This window comes from Blennius ocellaris (assembly GCF_963422515.1).
Source record: "Blennius ocellaris genome assembly, chromosome: 24".
NCBI classification, from domain to species: domain Eukaryota; kingdom Metazoa; phylum Chordata; class Actinopteri; order Blenniiformes; family Blenniidae; genus Blennius; species Blennius ocellaris.
In genome coordinates this window covers 12220271-12242495 of record NC_137673.1, presented here as the reverse complement: position 1 = coordinate 12242495, position 22225 = coordinate 12220271, and the positions used below count along the sequence as shown (strand labels likewise).

The following is a 22225-nucleotide window of genomic DNA, read 5'->3' as shown; positions in this document are numbered from 1 at the left end:
ATTGTGAATGTGTTTCTACAGATTAGTGACCAAAGCGTTGGGTCTGTGTTGATGTTGAGATCTTCTTCCCATTTGGAGGTTGAAGGGATATTGTGGTATTTGAACATGACAGGATAGAAAGGATTTTAGAAAGTGGTTTTGGTGCTGAGATCTTCAGGAGGTTTGACACTGTCTGAGGTAAGTTTAGGTTCATCTCTTCTAGTTTGAACTTCCTTTGTATTATTAAATATTTTTTATTGTGAAAACACTGGACTTGACTTGGTGCCAATAGATTGAAGGCAGTGTCTCTTGATTGTTATTAAATGAAACCTTTCTCCAGACAAACATCCTGCAGATTTCCTGTAAACAAAGCATTACAATCATATGTGGACCAATGCCCTTCTTATGGAGGATGAATTGGCCTTTATTGTGTGAATGCTGAAGGCAATGCTTTGATCTGCAACAGACGCTGACCTCCTTTGATCCTATCAGAGTGAATCCTGATCTGCGTGTGTGTGTGTGTGTGTGTGTGTGTGTGTGTGTGTGTGTGTGTGTGTGTGTGTGTGTGTGTGTGTGTGTGTGTGTGTGTGTGTGTGTGTGTGTGTGTGTGTGTGTGTTTCAGAGGATCAGCAATTTGTGATTTTCCAGAAACAACCGCTCCAAAGGCAGTCCTTTTTCCACTACCTCTCCGTTGGGGTACCAGGACCATGGAACGGGTCTGATTTTGAGGAGCTGATTGGTCAGTGATCTACTACACGCCCTCAATATTTTAATATGTCGACTGGATGAATCCTCTGTTGTCAGTGTGGTCAGCTTTTCATGTTGGTTGTGAAAGAGCAGATGTGAGGCAGGGGGAGACCGGGGCTCAGGACTTTGCATCACATTGGAGCTTTCTGTTAGCAGCATAGCGTCAGCGTGCCGAGTCTGTCTTTGCATCGCGTCTGTGGTTTCTGTTCAAACACGATGCTGCAGCGGTCAGTGTTCTGTTCAGTGGTGGTCGGCGCTACTGTATCACCGCTGCATCGCCGTGGTTAGTTATTTCTAGCTGCTGAAAGTAACTAAAAAAGCAACTTCTAATCTAATTTAGTTACTTTTAAAAACAAGCAATTAGTAAAATAATTGGGTTACTTTAAAAGGAGTAACTAGTAATCAGTAATCAGATTAGTTTTTCAAGGTAACTGTGGCAACACTGCTCAGTTCTCACGTTTGGTTTTTAAAACGCCTTCGGTGCTTAAAACAAGAAAATTCCAGATGAAATAGTGTGTCTGCCTCTCCTTTGTTCTTAGTGTCTCCATGGTAACAGACGCTGATCTCCTTTAATCTCCTTTCATCTCTTCCATGAGGAGCCTCTCCCGTCACTTTGTATGGGACATTGATTTGTTGGTTTTTTCAATTGTGTTTGGAAGCAGTTATGTGAATCATTAACAAAATTCATAACAACGTCTTCCTGATGTTCTTTTTGTGTCTGTGCTCCAGCAGTGCAGGACGAGTTATTCAGTAAAAAAAAACTGAGTGGTGGAGGGGGCGTTACACACCATTTCCTGTTTCACTTGTTAACAAATCACATTATGGATCTGATCTGGATCTGAGCTGAATTTGGCCAAAAAGAGACGGAATGAACGGCTTTAACTTCACAAATAAAAGTGAACTCTCACACATTGAACCACCAAAATATGAAATAAAATCATAGCTCAACAAAGAGACTTAGTGTAGTGAGTAAACAGTCAGATATTACTTAGAACCAAGTAAATCCAACATTAGACACTGACAGTGACAGTCTGTAATGACACAGCTGATCAATTAGTAGGATTAATAATGGAAACAGAGACAGAAGGCAGAACAGAGAGAGTGTGGATTCTATTTTGAAAAGAATGCACTTCAAATGGTAAATTCTAATACATCGTGGACTATTAAATACTACATTGTGAGATGTGATAAACTGTAGGACCAGATGATATTGAACCAACCAAACAACAAATATGTTATGGAAGAAACATACTTATTCAAAAGCACATAACTGAACCAATAAAAAGATGTATACAACATATATCTATGTATATAACATATATCTATGTATACAACATATATCTATGTATACAACATATATCTATGTATATAACGGGCAGAAGGGGGCTAATCAGTGCCTGTTAGTGATCATGTCATTTAGACACCTGCACACAAAACTGTTAAATACAGAAAGTAGCAACGTGGCTCCTTGTAGCACAACAGAGCCACTATGAGCCACGTGTAGTGCTAACCCCCTTTTAGCACCAGTGTTTATGAGTTCATCATGAAACCCTGATTTGACCCTTCATCAGTTACTAAGGCCACATTTAGAAATAAATACATAAAGAGCTTTTTCTACAATCATTCATTAATACAATAAATGGAGCAGTTTTTTTCTCAGGGTTTCCAATGGGAGTTTTGCTTTGATCTCTACGACATTCCTAGAGAGATCACACCATGGCTGTGGAGGACATTGGTCATTTTAGTGACTGGAGGTGGCGCTAGAGAGCACATTGTTATAGAATTAAAGGTTAACTGAATTAATGTTGTGAGGCACTGCTGGGATTTGAACCCAGGACCTACTGTTTACTAGACAGGCACTTTGACCAGCTAAGCCACAGCGCCTCCTGCAGGGCATTTTTAGTGCTGCTTGACCTGGTGTCAGATGTTCTGCAAACACATCTTTACATTTGATCACAGTCTGAAAAAGATGGAGAAAGATTTGAGGCATATGAGGAGCTGAATGGTGTCTTGTTACTCCTTCTTCCTGATTTCAGTAAGAATCCAGGCTCCAGATTCCTATTCCTCCCCCCTCCTCCTCCTCTTCGTCTTCCTCCTCCTCCTTCTCCACCCCTTCCTCCTGCATCTCCTTCTTCTACTCTTCCTGCTCCTCCTCCTTCCTCCCCCTCCTTCTCATCCTTCTCCTCCTTCCGGCTCCTCTTCCCACACCTCCTCTTCTTCGTCATTGTCGTCCTTCTCCTCTTCTTTCCAGCTCCCTTTCCCCATCCTCCTCCTCCCTCTCCTCCTCATAATCCTCCTCATCTTCCTCCTCCTCCCCCACCCCTCCTCCTGCTCCTCCTCCTTCTCCACCCCTTCCTCCTGCACCTCCTTCTTCTACTCTTCCTGCACCTCCTCCTTCCTCCTCCTCCTTCCTCCTCCTCCTTCTCCTCCTCATAATCCTCCTCATCTTCCTCCTCCTCCCCACCCCTCCTCCATCTCCTCCTCCTCCTCCTCCTCCTCCTCCTCCTCCTCCTCCTCTTCTTCTTCCTCCTCCTCTTCCTCCTCCTCCTCCTTCTCCACCCCTTGCTCCTGCCCCTCCTCCTTCTACTCTTCCTGCACCTCCTCATTCCTCCTCCTCCACCACTCATCCTGCTCCTCCTCCTTCCTCCCCCTCCTTCTCATCCTTCTCCTCCTCCTCCTCCTCCTCCTCTTCCTCCTCCTCCTCTTCTTCTTCTTCCTCCTCCTCTTCCTCCTCCTCCTCCTTCTCCACCCTTTCACCTCCTTCTTCTACTCTTCCTGCACCTCCTCCTTCTCCTCCTCATCTTCCTCCTCCTCCCCCACCCCTCCTCCATCTCCTCCTCCTCCTCCTCCTCCTCCTCCTCCTTCTCCACCCCTTGCTCCTGTCCCTCCTTCTTCTACTCTTCCTGCACCTCCTCATTCCTCCTCCTCCACCACTCCTCCTGCTCCTCCTCCTTCCTCCCCCTCCTTCTCATCCTTCTCCTCCTTCCTGCTCCTCTTCCCACTCCTCCTCTTCTTCATCATCGTTGTCCTCCTCCTCCTCCTCCCCATAGTATCATGTTAAATCAAATTGAACAAAAGAACATGTTAGCCTGTTAGCTTGGGAGCATGGAGAACATCAACACATTGAGAACATTCAGGAATAGTGTGCCGTCACTTTTGTTAAGATTTGTCTCATCGCTTCTGAAATGAAATGTAAAAAAATGAAAATCCTCCATTCAAGGTGGACGGGTTTTGATGAAAAACACTAAAAAAGCCTCTGAAGTTCAAAATGAAAACGTTGCAGCGTCTGTCCTCTATTATGGAGACGAGTCGGCAGCCAGAGACACAATGGAGGAGTAAAGATGATGATCAAAGGACTGTAGTGATTCTTGAGTGTAATGTGTAATGATTCTACCACAATAAGAGCCTGAATACAGCTGAGCAGGTCTGGGATGGATTTCTTTATGTGTGTATGTGTAGTGAACTAGAAGTGAATATACAAACACATAGAACATGTATAAATGTTTATAAAGAACATCTCTAAAGATCCCAGGTGCCCCGGTGCTGCAGGTGGATGACGGCGTCCTCCACCCCCATCTTTGTCCTGCAGGAGAACTGCAGGGTCCACCGCCGTGCGGAGGTGTCGGAGGACCAGCCTCTCCATGGTCTCCATCAGGTGGGGGGGTCAGGGCCACGGGTCTGAAGTGGCTCGGCTCCTTAGCCTGCGCCGTGTTGGGAACCGGAACCACACAGGAGGTCTTCCACAGGACCGGGACCTTCTCCAGTCTGAGGCTCAGCTTGATGATGTCCGTGACCACCTCACAGTCCCTGAGCAGTCTGGGGCTGGTCCCAGCTGGTCCTGCAGCTTTCCTGGTGTTCAGTCGCCTCAGTTCCCTCCTCACCTGCTCAGTTGTCATGGTGGGGCTCTGGGGGTGTGGTGGTGTAGAGAGGTGGTTTGGAGGTGGGAACGGTTGGGGGATGGTGGCTGTGTCCACAGGAGAGCAGGCATGTGAGGAGTGGGGGACAGTGGTGGAGGGGGGAGGGGGGAGGGGGGCCCTGATCGAACCGGTTGAAGTACTGGTTCAGTTCATTGGCCCATCTCTGGTCGCCCCCTGCTGTGACCCTGGCTCTTTGTCCATGACCTGTGATGTTTCTCAGGCCTCTCCACACGTCCCTCGTCTTGCTTCTCCAGCGTCCTCTTGTCCTCTTGTCCCTCCTTGGCCTCCCTGATCACCTTCTTGAATTCCGGCTGGACCTCTTCCAGCTCCTCTCTGTTCCCTGAAGCAAACACCCTCTTCTTCTTGTTCAGCACAACTTGAAGTCGAGGGTTACCCATGGCTTGGTGTTGGCAAAGCACACACCTTGTGGGTTTTTGCGACTTTGCCCTCACAGAATTGAATGTAGTCCGTTGAATGGTCAGTGTAGGTGTCGATGTCGTCACCATGAGAGAAACATTCCAGACTGTAGTCTCTCAGTCTCTCAGCCTCTCCTTGGCTTCATCATTCATCATTACAGTTCTCCTCTGTGCGGGCTGCCTCCTCACCACGGGTGTGTCTTCAGGTCGCAGACGTCTCACGACTCAAACTCTCAGACTCTGGACTCTCAGACTCAGACTCTGAGACTCAGACTCCCAGACTCAGACTCCGACTCTCAGACTCAGACTCAGACTCAGACTCAGACTCTGGACTCTGAGACTCAGACTCCCAGACTCAGACTCAGACTCTCAGACTCAGGCTCTGGACTCTCAGACTCAGACTCCCAGAGTCAGACTCAGACTCTCAGAATCAACATTATGTTATCTTCATGGGTCTTGGACTCACACAGAGGCGATGTTTTCATCACTGGTGTCTATTTGTGACAGCCACATCCAATTAAAATATTTTTACAATAGTTTTACAATATTGACTTGTTTTCATCGAACCACATATTTAAAGTAGTTTAAACAGTTTGCACCGTTTATATTGATGATTGTGTTTGACTGAGACATTCTTGTGCTCTTATAATAGTGATTTCTGTGCCGCCTCTAGAGGAGCTCATATTTCATCTTCCCCACTGAAACGTGTTTCTACTAGAGGAAACACGTGATTTATGAGAAAGCAACACCCCCCCCCCCCCCTGCTTCCTGCTCTGGGTGAGTCAGAGGACAAACCGTCACTTTGTGCTTGTCAGACATGAGAGACGGACTGAGAGGGACGAAGAGCAGCTTCTTCTCTCCACAACTTTCCTCACACATGGAAAAGTGTCTGTAAGAAGAAGTGAAGAGAGTTCAGGTGAGACTCTGGCAGCTCTTTAGAAGCTTCCACAACGGAGAGAAAGACTTTCTCACTTCTCTTTTCCTCTTTCATTCACACCATCACAAACCACTGACAGCTGCTTTCTTCTTCTTCACCTGTTGGACAAACATTTCAACCTCCATTAACTCCTTTCTTCACCTCTTTTCTTCTCTATGGAAACTCTTTCAACATCAGCAGTGGGCGGGGCTTCAGCCCTCCTTCACTCTGATTGGCTCAGGTTTGTGTCAGTCTGAAATATTCAATCCAACACACACACACACACACACACACACACACACACACACACACACGTCAACGTCACATATCTGCGGAGCTCCTAAGCCCCGCCCACTTTTTAAGCTCCTTTCTGTGGTGAAAATGGGTACCGGATTTCGCTCCGGTTACGCTTTGCCGTACCGTTCTGTAACGCTCCGTTCCGTCCCGGCACTTTTGTGCAGTGGACACACGGCTAAAGTGTCTCATTTCTACCCTGCACTATGTGCTGCTACGTTATGATCCAGTCCAGGTTTTCATGTGTTTTCACTCATTAAAGTTGTGCAGTGTACCAAAAGTAGCGTACCAACCGTCACCCTCTGTAGTGGTAGCTAGCACATCGGTACGGTTCCATAAGGAGGAGCTACAATGCAGCGTCTGAATCCTGACAATAACGCTGCTCAATACTTTGTTACACAAAGACTCTTCTTGAGTGTCTTGATTCATTTATATGAGCTTCATTCTCCTCATGCATATGTCTGACCTATTCATGGGATTCTCATCTCAGAACACTGAGGTCTTGGGTTCAATTCCCAAACTGAACATAGAAGTGACTGCTCACCAGTAAATGTGTGGAGTTCAGTTGTCTCAGCTCTGGAATGAAAGACTGATTAAAGTTTTGACATGAGGAACCATGTGTTTGCTGAATGAACACAAAGTGCAATTAATGATTTCTTCAGACACTTTTGTTTAAGGTTTTTCACAAAGAGTTTTGAATATTCAGACATGTGGAAACAAGTGAATTGTGTTTTTGGTTCTGGGAAATGTGTGTGTGCTTCTGGGAATGATGAAATATTTGTGAAGAAAAGGTTTTTGCTTTTGTGCTGCTGAGTTTCTCTTGTGTGTGTTTTGTGTTGGAATATTAATTCATTACTACGACGGGTCAAGTTGTTCTGTGTACCAGAAATTCATGTTTCTCTGGGGAGAACCTGTCTTCAGGGAACACTTGTCCTTGGATTTCAGGTTGTCTCCAAATCAGAGGTTTGACTTTATAAAATTTTCCACAAGAAGAGTCATTCAGTAACCGTCACAAAGCATTGAGCAGCGTTGTTACGCAGAGAGACCCCAATGGAAGGTTTTACATCAGGTTAAACCTACTTTATTGCCTTTTGAGGAAACCAGGGTTCAATTCCTGAACCCTGGCCAATGCAGTGGATGGTAGGCAAAGTCAGGCTTCCTCCTGTCTGGTGCTCAGGGCTAATTTGCATATTGCAGGACTGACTCCAGCAGACTCTAACCTTCAGTTGTGGATGAAGTTCATCTGCAGACACTTCTGGACCAAAACCCTTGAGTTCTGACCTCCTGCTGTGATTGAAACTCCAGTATTTAAAGCTTGTAGCTCACAGGTGTGTTTAGTTACATAATCAGAGAGCAGCAGAGTCCATCAATGTCTCATTACCTCCTGTGGATTCAATTCAGATGAGAGAGGCTTCTCATGGAGATCAAAGGAGATCAAAGGAGAGTGTCTGATGAGCAATGGCTATGTTTCAACTTTTTCAAATCTCTTCAACTTTTTAAAATATTTCAACTTTTGTGCAACTTTTTTATAATGTTAACGGATGGAGAAATGTTAAACTTTTAACTACCTATAACTTCTTCAAATCTTAACCGATTTCAACCATTTGACTTTTAAACTGTTAAACTTTTTCAACTTTTTTTTCAACTTCTTCAACTTTTTTCAAATCTTTTCAACTTTTTAAAATATTTAAACGTTGTCAAATTCAATTTAACATGGAAGTGGATGATGAAGAAAATGTGAACACCTTCAACTTTGTTTTTCTTCTTTTTTTTATTTTATTTTATTTATTTTTTATTAAAAAAAAGACATTTTTAAATACATTACAGTCATTCCAATGTGCTTTTATAGAGAAAACAGAAAAGCCCAACATATCCACATGAGCAAGCAGGTGTGTTTGTGACTGTGGAAAGAAAAACTCCTCCAACAGAGAGAAACTTTGTAGAAACCAGAGTCAGAGGTGGAGGAATTCTGTGGACCGGTTGGGGTGAAAGGATAGAGGAGAGGAGAGGAGAGGAGAGGAGAGGAGAGGAAAGACAGAGATAGACTTGGTGGGGAGATACATACAATACCCTTGTTAATGCTACATACATTTCTTTTCTTTTTAATAATACATTAATCACAGTGATCTAAATATTTTTCAACTGCCATGAGATGAAACCAGCCTGAGCAACAACAGAGCAAAAACCAAAATAATCACAACAATTATAACAAAAGCAAAAACAAAAGGACACAAAACAAAGAAAAAAGAAAAGGAAAAGAGAAAAACAGGAAGAAAAAAAAACAAAAACACCAACAACAACAACAAAAAAGCAAACAACAACTTGATTTTGATAATTATCAGAACAATCTCGTCAATGAGGAGTGGAAGTGTGTGTGTGTGTGTGTGTGTGTGTGTGTGTGTGTGTGTGTGTGTGTGTGTGTGTGTGTGTGTGTGTGTGTGTGTGGTTTGTCCTCAGGATGTGAATGGAACTGTTGTGGGGAAAAGATAAAAAAATGTTGATTTGTGTGCCGCCTCTAGAGGAGCTCATATTTCATCTTCCCCACTGAAACATTTCTACTTTTCATTGTTACCCTCTGGGTCTGAAGCATTCTGGGCCGTTTTTCACCACAATTGATTTTTCCTTTATATCTCAGATATAAAATCCTTCAACCTTTTTTGGGGTCATTTTGTTGAGGACAACCTCATAAATGCATTTCTGAAGTATTTTCTTCAGTCTGGCCTACTTTATTAACACAGTGGATCTAAAAACAGCATAAAACTACAAATTCGGGTGTTAAAACGAATCATTTAGTTTACTTGTAAAGTAAATCTAAACTATAATGAACTAAAATGTATCAAAACAGGACTGAACAAACACCTATACTGATATTTACAGTGAAATAGAAGCACTGCCTCAGGTGTTTTTATAAAACTATTTACAAAAGGTCACACATATAATGTCAGGAGAAGACAAATGATTTGTCCACTCAAAACAACAGATTGTGTCCAACACAACACAGAGGGACACGTCTCAGGCAGGACATTTCCATGGACTGTCTTTCCTTTTCTTGTGTTCCTGCAGGCAATGTTGACATTTTAGTCTTTGGCTGTTGTGGTGGAGCTGGAATGATGGGGACAAGGGGGGGGGGGACACCTGTCCTGGTCTGGGGGACACCTGTCCTGGTCTGGAGGACACCTGTCCTGGTCTGGGGGACAGCTGTCCTGGTTTGGAGGACACCTGTCCTGGTCTGGGGGACACCTGTCCTGGTCTGGAGGACACCTGTCCTGGTCTGGAGGACACCTGTCCTGGTCTGGGGGACACCTGTCTCCCCTCTAACAAAAACAAGCTGAGGTGTTCAATATTATCATCAGAATCACTCTCAAACTCAACGTCAGACTCGATGCTCTTCTCCTTCAAAATAAAAATAAAAAAAAGTCGGATCGACGTTCATAAACTCTTGTTTTGATAAAAAAAGTTCACTTGAAACTAAAAAACACTCTAATCTCACTCACTACACACTAACTACACACTCACTACACACTAACTACACACTCACTACACACTCACTACACACTCACTATACACTCACTACACACTCACTACACACTCACTACACACTAACTACACACTCACTACACACTAACTACACACTCACTACACACTCACTACACACTCACTATACACTCACTACACACTCACTACACACTCACTACACACTAACTACACACTCACTACACACTCACTACACACTCACTACACACTCACTACACACTAACTACACACTCACTACACACTAACTACACACTCACTACACACTCACTACACACTCACTACACACTCACTACACACTAACTACACACTCACTACACACTCACTACACACTAACTACACACAAACTACACACTCACTACACACTAACTACACACTCACTACACACTCACTACACACTAACTACACACTCACTACACACTCACTACACACTCACTACACACTCACTACACACTCACTACACACTAACTACACACTCACTACACACTCACTACACACTCACTACACACTAACTACACACTAACTACACACTCACTACACACTCACTACACACTAACTACACACTAACTACACACTCACTACACACTCACTACACACTAACTACACACTCACTACACTCTCTCTGTCTCCCTCTGTTTACTTTTTCACGGGTGAACAAAACAAAATGACGCCTCCCACTATGGACTCTTCTGATTGGACATGGGCTCTTCTTCTCAACCAATGAGTGAAAGGTATACTGGCTCATTACGAGTGTGGTTGTTTTTGCTGCTCAGTTACTTTCACTTTCACTCCTGACCGCTCTTCTGCACCTGACGCACTAAAACGCCGCGGAAAAACACGGACACAGTTTTCCTCATATCTGGAGCTTGTAGTTTTATATCTGCACTTTGGACACGGATTGAAACAGTGGACCAGAGGACGCTGTGTTGTGACGCTACTGCCTTTTCAACCGGTCACGTGATCATGACGCAGCGGTGCGCCCGCCAGCCTCAGAGGGTTAACGGAGGAAACACGTGATTTATGTGAAAGCAACACCCCCACCGAGCCCCTCCCCCCCCCCCCCCCCCCCTGCTTCCTGCTCTGGGTGTGTCAGAGGACAAACCGTCACTTTGTGCTTGTCAGACATGAGAGACGGACTGAGAGGGACGAAGAGCAGCTTCTTCTCTCCACAACTTTCCTCACACATGGAAAAGTGTCTGTAAGAAGAAGTGAAGAGAGTTCAGGTGAGACTCTGGCAGCTCTTTAGAAGCTTCCACAACGGAGAGAAAGACTTTCTCACTTCTCTTTTCCTCTTTCATTCACACCATCACAAACCACTGACAGCTGCTTTCTTCTTCTTCACCTGTTGGACAAACATTTCAACCTCCATTAACTCCTTTCTTCACCTCTTTTCTTCTCTATGGAAAAACTCTTTCAGGGGGGCTTCAGTCCTCCTTCACTCTGATTGGCTCATATTTGTGTCAGTCTGAAACATTCAAACTAACACACACACACACACACACACACACACACACACACACACACACACACACACACACACACACACACACACACACACACACACACACACACACACGATTCAATCATCTCATTATTTATCATCCAGACGCTTCATTTTTCTCTGAAACCTCCAACTGACATTAATCATATTACTTGTTCTATTTTCCACGTTTCTATATTTTCTTCTCTCACGTTATTTCCTCTGTTTGTTTATTATTTATTCTTCTTCTTGTTTTCCTTTCTCTGTTTTGTCTCGGCTGTCGCTCTCTGATCTCACTCTACTGTGTGTGTGTGTGTGTGTGTGTGTGTGTGTGTGTGTGTGTGTGTGTGTGTGTGTGTGTGTGTGTGTGTGTGTGTGTGTGTGTGTGTGTGTGTGTGTGTGTGTGTGTGTGTGTGTGTGTGTGTGTGTGTGTGTGTGTGTGTGTGTGTGTGTGTGTGTGGACCAGGTTGGTGTGTTTCTCTCTGACTCAACATGAGTGACGTGGATGAAGAAGACACACCAGAGTGTGTGGACAGGTAAGAGACGTCACACACTCCTGCAGCCACTCAAAGAGCAAACAGAAGAATCCACACTCAATGTAAACTCCATAGAAATATGAACAGTGTTCAAAGTGGCTCTGCTGTATTGACTCGTCTCAAGGCTCAGTGGTTTCAATGATCCAAAGTGAGCTGAAGTGATTCCAACAGGCAGCAGAAAAACAGCTGCAGTAAAGAAGACGAGGTGCAGAGACATTCCACCGTCACCATGATCAGTCCCAATGTGATCATGAAAGACACAAGGACAAGCAGTGGACAGAACCAACACTAGAACATCATGTGTTGTCTTTCAGGGCAGAGTTTAGAACTCCTCTTCACCTGATCCCAGGTCAGAGCAGTGTCACCTTCCCAACAGGGCTTTAAAGGAACTGGAAGTCTCCAGATGACCCTGAAGTCCAAACATCCCACATCACTAACTTACACTTTGCTCCACAAATATTAGTCCAGAGACACACTTCTTCTCATTTTGTCCTGAATATGAGCACAATAAATAGAAATTAAACTCTCCAGATGGAGGTGAAGTTCAGGCTTCAGCTTTCATTCAGTGGCTTCAAGTCAAACATCACATAACAATGTGAGCAACTAAAGTCTTTTTAAACACAATCCCTTCATGTCAGCGGCTCAAAAGTCACTGAAGCAATGAAATAAGAGAAAATCCAACATTCATCTCTCACACTTGTTGAAAAGCCTTTGCAGGCAATGACGGTGTGAAAGTGTGAAGTCATGACGTCACCAGGCGCTCGCTGGGTTTCCTCTATTTGAATGCTCTTCAGGCTTCACTGCAGCTCCTTTCACTGGATGTTGCTTTGTGGGCCTTTCTAACCCACGTTTCATGTGGAACAGGTGAAATTCAGGCTCTGTTGGATTGAGATCTGGTGACTGACTGGGCCTTTCAGGAACATTCCTCTTCTTTATTCTAGATGAAACTCCTGGCTTGATGTGGCTGCTTGTCCTCCTCACATTAGAAGAGAGTAAGGGGACGGTGTTTTGTGACGGATGGGGGCAGTGTGAGGTGACGGGTTGGGAAGAAATTAGAAAGTGACGGATCATCGCTGGTTGAAATGTTTGACATGTGAACTGTTGACGTGTTTGAAGTAATAAAGAGAATCCTCTTCACTGTGTGTGTGTGTGTGTGTGTGTGTGTGTGTGCGTGTGTGTGTGTGTGTGTGTGTGTGTGTGTGTAGAGGTCAGAAGCTCAGATACACAGCAGGGTCTTCAGTATCCAGCAGGTTGTCTATGAAGAGTGACTGGTCCAAAGGTGAACCACCAGCCTTCAGAGGTGAACCTGGACCTTCAGACACAAAGTAAGAAACTCTTTGTTCCTTTCATCTCCTCAAAACCAGAGTGACAGAAGTTTTGCTCCCTCTCAGGTTCAGTTCCAGTATTTTGAAGCTGGATCTTTGTGTTGTGTCGCTCAGTGAACGTTGCTTGGTGTCCACAGGAAGAGGAAGAGGAGTGACGGCGTTGAGCAGCAGCCGTCCTGCTGTCCTCTGTGTCAGGACGTCCTGAAGGACCCAGTCTGGTGGAGCTGTGGACACCAGGTCTGCAGACGGTGCAGCAGCTCACACTGGGACCAGGGTGGTTCATCAGGAGCCTCCTGCTGTCCTCAGTGTGCAGAAAGATCCAGAAGCAGAGCTGCACCCAGTAAGAGTGGACACGTGTCTGCTGAGGGACTCGTCTGTCTTCACTGGACTTGTTGTGTTGCTGCTGGTTTGTGGTCAGTCTGATTGTTGTTGTGGTCTCTGAGCAGGTGCTGGTCTGCAGAAGGTTCTAGAGGAACACAAGCAGAGTCTGAGGAGCAGATGTGAACGTGTGGTTGAAGGAAGTGAGGAAGCAGGAGGAGGAACCCTCCTCAACAGGATCTTCACTGAGCTCCACATCACAGAGGGACACAGTGAGGAGCTCCAGAGGGAACCGGAGCTGAACCAGCTGGAGACGGCGTCCAGGAAGCAGAGCCTCCAGGACACGTCCATCAGGTTTCAGGACCTCTTCAGAGCCTCGGCTGAGCAGCACAGACACATCCGAGTGGTTGTGACCAGCGGCGTGGCCGGCAGTGGAAAGACCTTCTCGGTGCACAAGTTCAGTCTGGACTGGGCCGAGGGCCTGGAGAACCAGGACGTGGGGGTGCTGGTGGTGCTCTCCTTCAGGGAGCTGAACCTGATCAGAGAGCAGCCCTACAGTCTTCTCACGCTGCTCCAGGTTTTCCATCCAGCCTTACAGAAGGTGACGGCAGAGGAGCTGGCGGTCTGCAGGCTGCTCTTCATCTTTGACGGTCTGGATGAAAGCAGACTTCCTCTGGACTTCAGCAGCTCCCAGCAGGTGGTCCACGTCTCACACCAGTCTTCGGTCGGCCTGCTGCTCACAAACCTCATCCGGGGGAATCTGCTGCCCTCGGCTCAGGTCTGGATCACTTCCCGACCGGCGGCGGCCAATCAGATCCCTCCGTCATGTGTGGACAGACTGACAGAAGTGCGAGGCTTCACTGACGCCCAGAAGGAGGAGTACTTCAGGAGGAGGCTGAGTGATGAGGGGCTGAGCAGCAGAATCCTCTCCCACATCCAGACCTCCAGGAGCCTCCACATCATGTGTGGAATCCCAGTCTTCTGCTGGATCACTGCCACCGTTCTGGAGCACATGTTGACCACAGAGCAGAGAGGAGAGCTGCCCCAGACCCTGACTGACATGTACTCCCACTTCCTGCTGGTTCAGACACACAGGAAGAAGCTCAAGTACCATGAAGGACATGAGACGGGTCCACAGGAGCTGACGGAGGCTGACAGGGAGGTTCTTCTGAAGCTGGGCAGGCTGGCCTTAGTACATCTGGAGAAAGGAAACATCATGTTCTACCAAGAAGACCTGGAGCAATGTGGTCTGGATGTGACTGAGGCCTCGCTGCTCTCTGGAATTTGTACTCAGATCTTCAAGAGAGAGTCTGTGATCTTCCAGAAACCCGTCTACAGCTTCGTCCATCTGAGTGTTCAGGAGTTTCTGGCTGCAGTCGACTTGTTCCACTGTTTCACCAGCAGGAAGACTGAAGAACTGAAGACCTTCATTGGAGAGGATCCTGGGTTCCCATCTCTGGACGACTTCCTGCAGAAAGTCCTGCAGAAGTCCCTCAGAAGTCAGAACGGCCACCTGGACCTGTTTGTCCGCTTCCTTCATGGCCTCTCTCTGAAGTCCAACCAGAGACTCTTAGAGGGTCTGCTGGGTCGGACAGAGATCAGTGCAGGAACCATCAAGAGAGTTATCCACAACCTGAAGAAGATCGACAGTAAAGAAATGTCTCCTGACAGAAGCATCAACATCTTCCACTGTCTCACGGAGATGAAGGACGTCTCAGTCCATCAGGACATCCAAGACTTCCTGAAGTCAGAGAACAGATCAGAGAAGAACCTCTCTGAGATCCACTGCTCAGCTCTGGCCTACATGCTACAGATGTCAGACCAGGTCCTGGAGGAGTTGGACCTGCAGAAGTACCAGACCTCATGGGAGGGACGACGGAGGCTGATCCCAGCTGTGAGGAACTGCAGGGAGGCTCGGTGAGTCCACATGTCTTCATGGTCACATGTCTCAGTGATGTTTGTAGAAAGTAGTTCCTGCAGTTCCTCTGTGCAGATGTTCCTCAATGATCTGTCATGAAGAAACATGTGGCTCAGCACTGTGAGTCCCACTGTGGATGTACTGATCATCTTGATGATGAAGATCAGATCACTGATGCTTTATTTCTCTTCATGAGATCTGATGATGAGAAAAATCCAGAAAAAGACCAAAATGATCATTTTGACTAAAGTCATTTGATTTTAGAATTTTAAAAACCAGATCAAGAAACTCAGAATGACGTGAACAAAGATCAATTCAGTGAATCTTCTTCCTCGTCCTGCTAAGAAAGAAATGAAATACAGTCAGAAATAGAATGATTTACTAAACATGTCACCTGCTGCTTTAAGAAGAGAAATATTTACATGAATCTGCACTCAGTAAAACTGATCTTTTGGATCTTCAGTGGTTCTAGTAGAAGAACAATCATCTGACAAATGTCCAGACTGAAATAATAAAATATCACAAAGAATTGCTGACGATCAGGATCTTTGATCTTGTACCTTTCAATGTCGTAACCATCGTCCAGAGGACGTTGAATATAAACAAGTAGCAGGACGTCCAGCTCCACTCCACAGCTTCACTTCCACATGTTGAACTGAAGACATGAAGTCAACATGTGGAACTCCATGTTCTCTCCTTCACGTCCACATGAAGCCAAAGTCAAACCCAGAGAAGATGATCTGAAGCTCTAATGTCCAACAAAGTGTCCTCATAACAATGTCCTGTCCTCTCTGTGTCTCATTACAGACTTTCTAACTGTTACCTCTCTGGTCCTCACTGTGAAGTGATCTCCTCAGCTCTGAAGTCTGACCCCTCCCATCTCAAACTTCTGGACCTGAGCAGGAACCAGCTGGAGGATTCATCAGTGAAGGTTCTGTGTTCTGGACTGGAGAGTCCAAACTGTAACCTGGAGACTCTGAGGTCAGTTCACTGTCTGGAGGTAGAATCTGTTGAGGAGTTTAGGAGGATCCAGATGTTGGAGGACAGAGATGGACTGAGCTCTGCAGCATGTTAGTGATCAGCATGTTTTTTTTTATTAAAAAAAATACATTTTTAAATACATTACAGTCATTCCAATGTGCTTTTATAGAGAAAATAGAAAAGCCCAACATATCCACATGAGCAAGCAGGTGTGTTTGTGACTGTGGAAAGAAAAACTCCTCCAATAGAGAGAAACTTTGTAGAAACCAGAGTCAGAGGTGGAGGAATTCTGTGGACCGGTTGGGGTGAAAGGATAGAGGAGAGGAGAGGAGAGGAGAGGAGAGGAGAGGAGAGGAGAGGAGAGGAGAGGAGAGGAGAGGAGGGGAGAGGAGAGGAGGGGAGAGATTAAACCAGCCTGAGCAACAACAGAGCAAAAACCAAAATAATCACAACAATTATGACAAAAGCAAAAACAAAAGTATAAAAAACAAAGAACAAAATAAAGAAAAGTCTGAAGAAGGTTCAGTCTTCCAGTCTGAACTTCTTCACTCTCAATGACTTCAACATCACACTTTGTCCTCTAATCTCACTTCTTTCTCTCTTTATTCAGGTTGTTTTACTGCAGGTTGTCAGAGATCAGCTGTTCTTCTGTGGTCTCAGCTCTGAAGTCCAACCCCTCCCTCCTGAAACATCTGAAACATCTGGACCTGAGTGTGAACCAGCTGCAGGATTCAGGAGTTGAGCAGCTGTGTGGTTTTCTGGAGAGTCCACTCTGTCGTCTGGAGACTCTAGAGTAAGACTCCATGTTTGAGTTTGTGTGCAGTGAAAGTTGTGTTCCACTAAAGGTCAGACATCAGGCTGATATGAGATGATCCACACTGAGGATCTCCATGAGAAACTGAGACTTTAGTCCTGTGACTGTGGCAGAGCCGTGTGGAGCTCCACATTTCAAAGCTTGGTAGAAGAACAAGGTGCTGCACTGGACAATTCACTGTCCAGCTCTGACAGGCTCCATGTTCACCTTCAGCTTTCAAAGCAGGCTGATCTCTCCTGGATGAAGAGTCACTGATCTCCCAGCTGGAGCTCCAAACTCTCACTCACTCTGCCATTGTTGCCCCCCTGACCCAGTGTGTGTCATGGAGGGTGACATTAAATCCTGTAGCAGGAAACAAAGAGGCAGACAGGTTGAGCTGGCGTTTGTCTCGGCTGCAGGATTTAATATGCAGCTGCCTCTGTGCAGCTTTGAGGCTCCTCCAATCAGTGGCGCCGCCAGGATTCAATACCATAGTCCACACAGACCCCCCTCCCCCCAGCGTCTGCGTTGTGAGCGCCGGGGGGGGATTTTCCGTTCTGTGCACAGAGAAGATGGTGGTTGGCGAGCCCCGGGGGTGTGTACAGAAACACAGAGGAAAACAGCCCAGCAACACATTCTGCTGACGGCTCACCAGGAAGAGACAAAAGCAAACACCCCTTCAAAATAAATGTTCACACCTTCGAATAAACTGTAGGTGCAGTACGTACAGGACTCCGCCTGGGGGCTCCACTGCCTTCAATCACTAAGCGCCCCCTGCTGGCCTTTTAGAGTAACACACTATTGCTGCTGCCTGGAAAGTCCAACTCTGTTTGAACCTTTTAGACTCTATGTGAGACACAGGAAGATCAAATATATCTATAGGAGTGTCTAGTTTTAATCACAGTGGACTTATTTAATTCATTGTTTTCACCCTGAACTGTAATTTAGTCCTATTAACATCTTTTAAATACACTTTAAATTGCTGCAGCGTTTTGTCCTCCTTTACACAAACTGGACTTGTTGTCTTGATGTCCAGTAAGCTTGGCTGTTGACTTGTCCTCCCACTGGACACTGCTTCTGTTTGCTGTCACATCAATTCAGCTCTCCAGAAGAACAAAGATCACATCAGTGACAATAATAAGCTCCTTCTTCTTTCACTTCCTCGGGGCTCCAACCTTCTTCAGAAGAAGAAATGAACAACAAGGATCAGTGTGATCAGTCTCTTCTGAATATGATCAGCTGCTCATTTCAGCTCATGTAGCAGCCCAGCTCTCTAAAGTATTATTGTCTGAATTGAATTAGAGGAGCTGTGACTTAAAGGCTGGGGGGGTCGGGTTGGTGAGCAGCTAGTTACCACCAAGGTTTACCAGTAGGGGGCGACACTCAAATGACCCTTCTTATTATAAGACCATGAGAAATATTCACACAGTTACTTAAAGGACCTTTAAAAAGCAAACAAATATTTATTTACAGTAAATCACACACTATAAATTAAAGGCTTTTTGTAAATGAACTGTGGAGTTAAACAAGTATTTTAGAATGAATTTATATCAAACTAAACAACCCAACAAACACCTAAATAATGAAAAACTTCTTCACTCTCAATGACTTCAACATCACACTTTGTCCTCTAATCTCACTTCTTTCTCTCTTTATTCAGGTTGTTTAACTGCAGTTTGTCAGAGATCAGCTGTTCTTCTGTGGCCTCAGCTCTGAAGTCCAACCCCTCCCTCCTGAAACATCTGAAACATCTGGACCTGGGTGGGAACCAGCTGCAGGATTCAGGAGTTGAGCAGCTGTGTGGTTTTCTGGAGAGTCCACTCTGTAGTCTGGAGACTCTGAGGTCAGTTGACTGTCTGTTACTGTTGTAGAAGGAGGAATGTTAGTGATGTGAGACTCTGGTCCTGCAGTGAGAGATGGACTGAGCTCAGCAGCTTCTTACTGATGTGTGTGGACATGAGGAGGAGTGGGAAGGTTGTGCTGACATGAGGATGATGAGGGTGATGATGAAGATCCACAACAACAGAACAGCTCATTGATCAGGACTCAGTAATGAGGAGCTGCTCATTTCTCCATCAACACATCTGATTGGTTCTCCTCATTCATTCTCATGCTTTCTCTCTTTATTCAGGTTGTTTGGCTGCAGTTTGTCAAAGATCAGCTGTTCTTCTGTGGCCTCAGCTCTGAAGTCCAACCCCTCCCACCTGAAGGAGCTCGACCTGCGTTACAACAACCTTCAGGATCCAGATGTGAAGCAGCTGGTTGGTCTTCAGAAGAGTCCAGACTGCAGCCTACAGACTCTCTGGTCAGTAGATGTTGGAGTGAGTCCCTGCTGCTTCCAGCAGGTTTCTACTAAACACAGTTAGTGTGAGAACAAAGATCCAGTGTTGGACGTCTCAGTGAGGCTGTGAGAGGACAACGCTGAGCAGCTTCAGGATTGGACAGCAGAGGACACAGTCAGCCAATCAGAGGAGCCACAGGCTGGTTGTGTTGGTCTGACAGTGGTGGTCCTTCATGAGCTCTGAGCTGCTGCTGTGGACAGGACTGAAGTCCTGCTGCTCCTCAGAGACTGTCCTCATGTCCTCTGACCTCTGTCCTCATGTCCTCTGACCTCTGACCTCTGACCTCTCTTCTCTCTGCAGGTGTAGGGACTACTAAGACCAGAGAGGACACTGTGTCCTGAAGGTCCACTGAGGACAGCAGAGCTTCATCCAGCAGTGAGCGACAGAAGAACCACCAGAAGATCTGCTGAGTGTCGGTGGTGCAGTGTGAAGAGCTGAGAGAGTCCAGCATCGAACCAGGGTTCCTCCTCCTCTTCCTCTTCCTCCTCCTCTTCCTCCTCCTCCTCCTCCTCCTCCTCTTCCTTCTTCTCCTCCTGCTCCTACTCCTGCTCTTCCTCCTCTTCCTCCTCCTCCTCCTCTTCATTCTTCTCCTCCTGCTCCTACTCCTGCTCCTCCTCCTCGTCCTCCTCCTCATCCTCCTCCTCCTCTTCCTTCTTCTCCTCCTGCTCCTACTCCTGCTCCTCCTCCTCATCCTCCTCTTCCTCCTCTTCCTCCTCCTCCTCCTCTTCATTCTTCTCCTCCTGCTCCTACTCCTGCTCCTCCTCCTCGTCCTCCTCTTCCTCGTCCTCCTCCTCTTCCTTCTTCTCCTCCAGCTCCTACTCCTGCTCCTCTTCCTTCTTCTCCTCCTGCTCCTACTCCTGCTCCTTCTCCTCGTCCTCCTCTTCCTCCTCCTCTTCCTCCTCCTCCTCTTCCTCCTGCTGCTCCTCCTCTTCCTCCTCCTCCTCCTCCTCTTTTTTCACCTGCTCCTCCTCCTGCTCCTGCTCCTCCTCCTCCTCCTCTTCCTCCTCATACTCCTTCTCCTCGTCCTCCTCTTCCTCCTCCTCTTCCTCCTCCTCTTCCTCCTCCTCTTCCTCCTCCTCTTTTTTCACCTGCTCCTCCTCCTCCTCCTGCTCCTCCTCCTGCTCCTCGTCCTCCTTCTCCTCCTGCTCCTGCTCCTCCTCCTCCTCCTCCTCCTTGTCCTCCTCCTCCTCCTCCTCCTCTTCCTCCTCCTCCTCTTCCTCTTCCTCCTCCTCCTCTTCCTCCTCCTCCTCCTCCTCCTCTTCCTCTTCCTCCTCCTCCTCTTCCTCCTCCTCCTGCTCCTGCTCCTCCTCCTCTTCCTCCTCTTCCTCCTCCTCCTCCTCCTCCTCCTCTTCCTCCTCCTCCTCCTCCTCCTCCTCCTCTTCATGTGTTGGTTCATTGGAAGCTGTAGAGATGTTTTGTTGTTTGTCTAAATTCTTTGTTGAGGTTTGAATCCCGTTCCTTCATGTTGGACCTTAACAAGTGTCCTTCAGAGGACAATGAGACTCTGGAACCTTCAAAGAGGGACCTGGTGTGTGTGGGACTTTTCCAGCTTGTGTAAAGTGGAGCAGGAGCTGGTCAACACTCCATCAAGCTGTTCTCCACCTTCACCTCCATCACCTGAGGACGTGTCCACAGCACAGAGAGTGGACAGAGCATGGACAGAGACCGTTGGTGTTCCAGTCACGTCTCATTGTGTCTTGGTCTTGACATGGAGGAACCTGGGTCATGGAGGAATTGACAGGACAGGATCATGGTGCAGTTTGCTGAAAACTAATTGATTTGAGTTTTTAGGAAATGTTCTGCCTGTACAGTAATATACAGTAATATAACGTACTGCGTGATTTAAGTGAGTAATTAATTGTGAACAAACACTTGTCTATCAGTACATGTGTCCACGTTGTAACAGGGCTTGAATTTCACTGTGGGATTGCAGGTTTTTTCTTCTTCTTTTTTAAAAATAAACAAGTTTTAAACACTGCTTCCATGGTGGGTGACGGACTGGACTGGAGGGAAAGAGAGGGAGGGAGGGAGGGCAAGTGAATTACTGCAAAAATACACAAACACTGAGGGTTTCATCTCAGGTCATAAAGTATTTGCTGGTTGTGATTGTGAGGAGAGGATTGGTCAGCCTGGAGCGCAGCAACAGAGTTCAGAGTTACGTGATGCACCTAAACGCATCATCCATGTATCTTCAGCATGAAGCTCATTTACTGTTAGGTGAAAAACCTGCTAGAAGGATAGAAAAGAGACAACCCCAGTATGGAGAGCAATAATAGTCACAACAATCAAGATTCTTGCTCAAGGGCAGAGAGTGAAGTCACCTGACAGCTCGTTCATCAATCTTCCCCGTTCTTCCCTCTGCTGCCCGCTTTTATTCCCAACGTTGAAGTAGGAGGTCACATTCTTATTCTATGATACAACAAAGCAAGGTGAACACTGGTGTGTGTGTGTGTGTGTGTGTGTGTGTGTGTGTGTGTGTGTGTGTGTGTGTGTGTGTGTGTGTGTGTGTGTGTGTGTGTGTGTGTGTGTGTGTGTGTGTGTGTGTGTGTGTGTGTGTGAGTGTGTAAGTATGCTTCTATGTGAGCTGAGAAGGTCGGAACACTAGAAGATAAGATATTCCTCCAGAGACCTTGAAGACGTCTCAGAGCGGCGCCGTTAAAATCTCTTCTCATCAGTACAAGGTACAATGACTCGTGGCCCGGCAGGCGTAAAGCAGCCAACAACACAAACAT

General features: G+C 46.3%; 2 protein-coding genes across 3 annotated transcripts in view; one reads left to right on the top strand and one right to left on the bottom strand.

Annotated features, from left to right (window-relative positions):
- The window catches only part of LOC308147500 (uncharacterized protein), a 1504609-nt gene that overhangs the window by 449037 nt on the left and 1033347 nt on the right, over window positions 1-22225 (bottom strand).
- LOC308147503 (NACHT, LRR and PYD domains-containing protein 3-like) lies at window positions 10673-21471 on the top strand. Of its 2 annotated transcripts, XM_080519697.1 has the most exons (10): window positions 10673-11023; window positions 11747-11816; window positions 13022-13141; window positions 13279-13481; window positions 13588-15376; window positions 16185-16358; window positions 16969-17151; window positions 18812-18994; window positions 19283-19472; window positions 19794-21471. In XM_080519697.1, the coding sequence occupies exons 2-10, from the start codon at window positions 11773-11775 to the stop codon at window positions 19797-19799; spliced, it is 2892 nt and encodes a 963-aa protein (XP_080375823.1). In that variant the 5' UTR covers window positions 10673-11023; window positions 11747-11772; the 3' UTR covers window positions 19800-21471. The 2 variants fall into 2 exon arrangements, with proteins under 2 accessions (XP_080375823.1, XP_080375824.1); XM_080519698.1 differs by lacking the exon at window positions 16969-17151 and having other exon boundaries at window positions 10674-11023.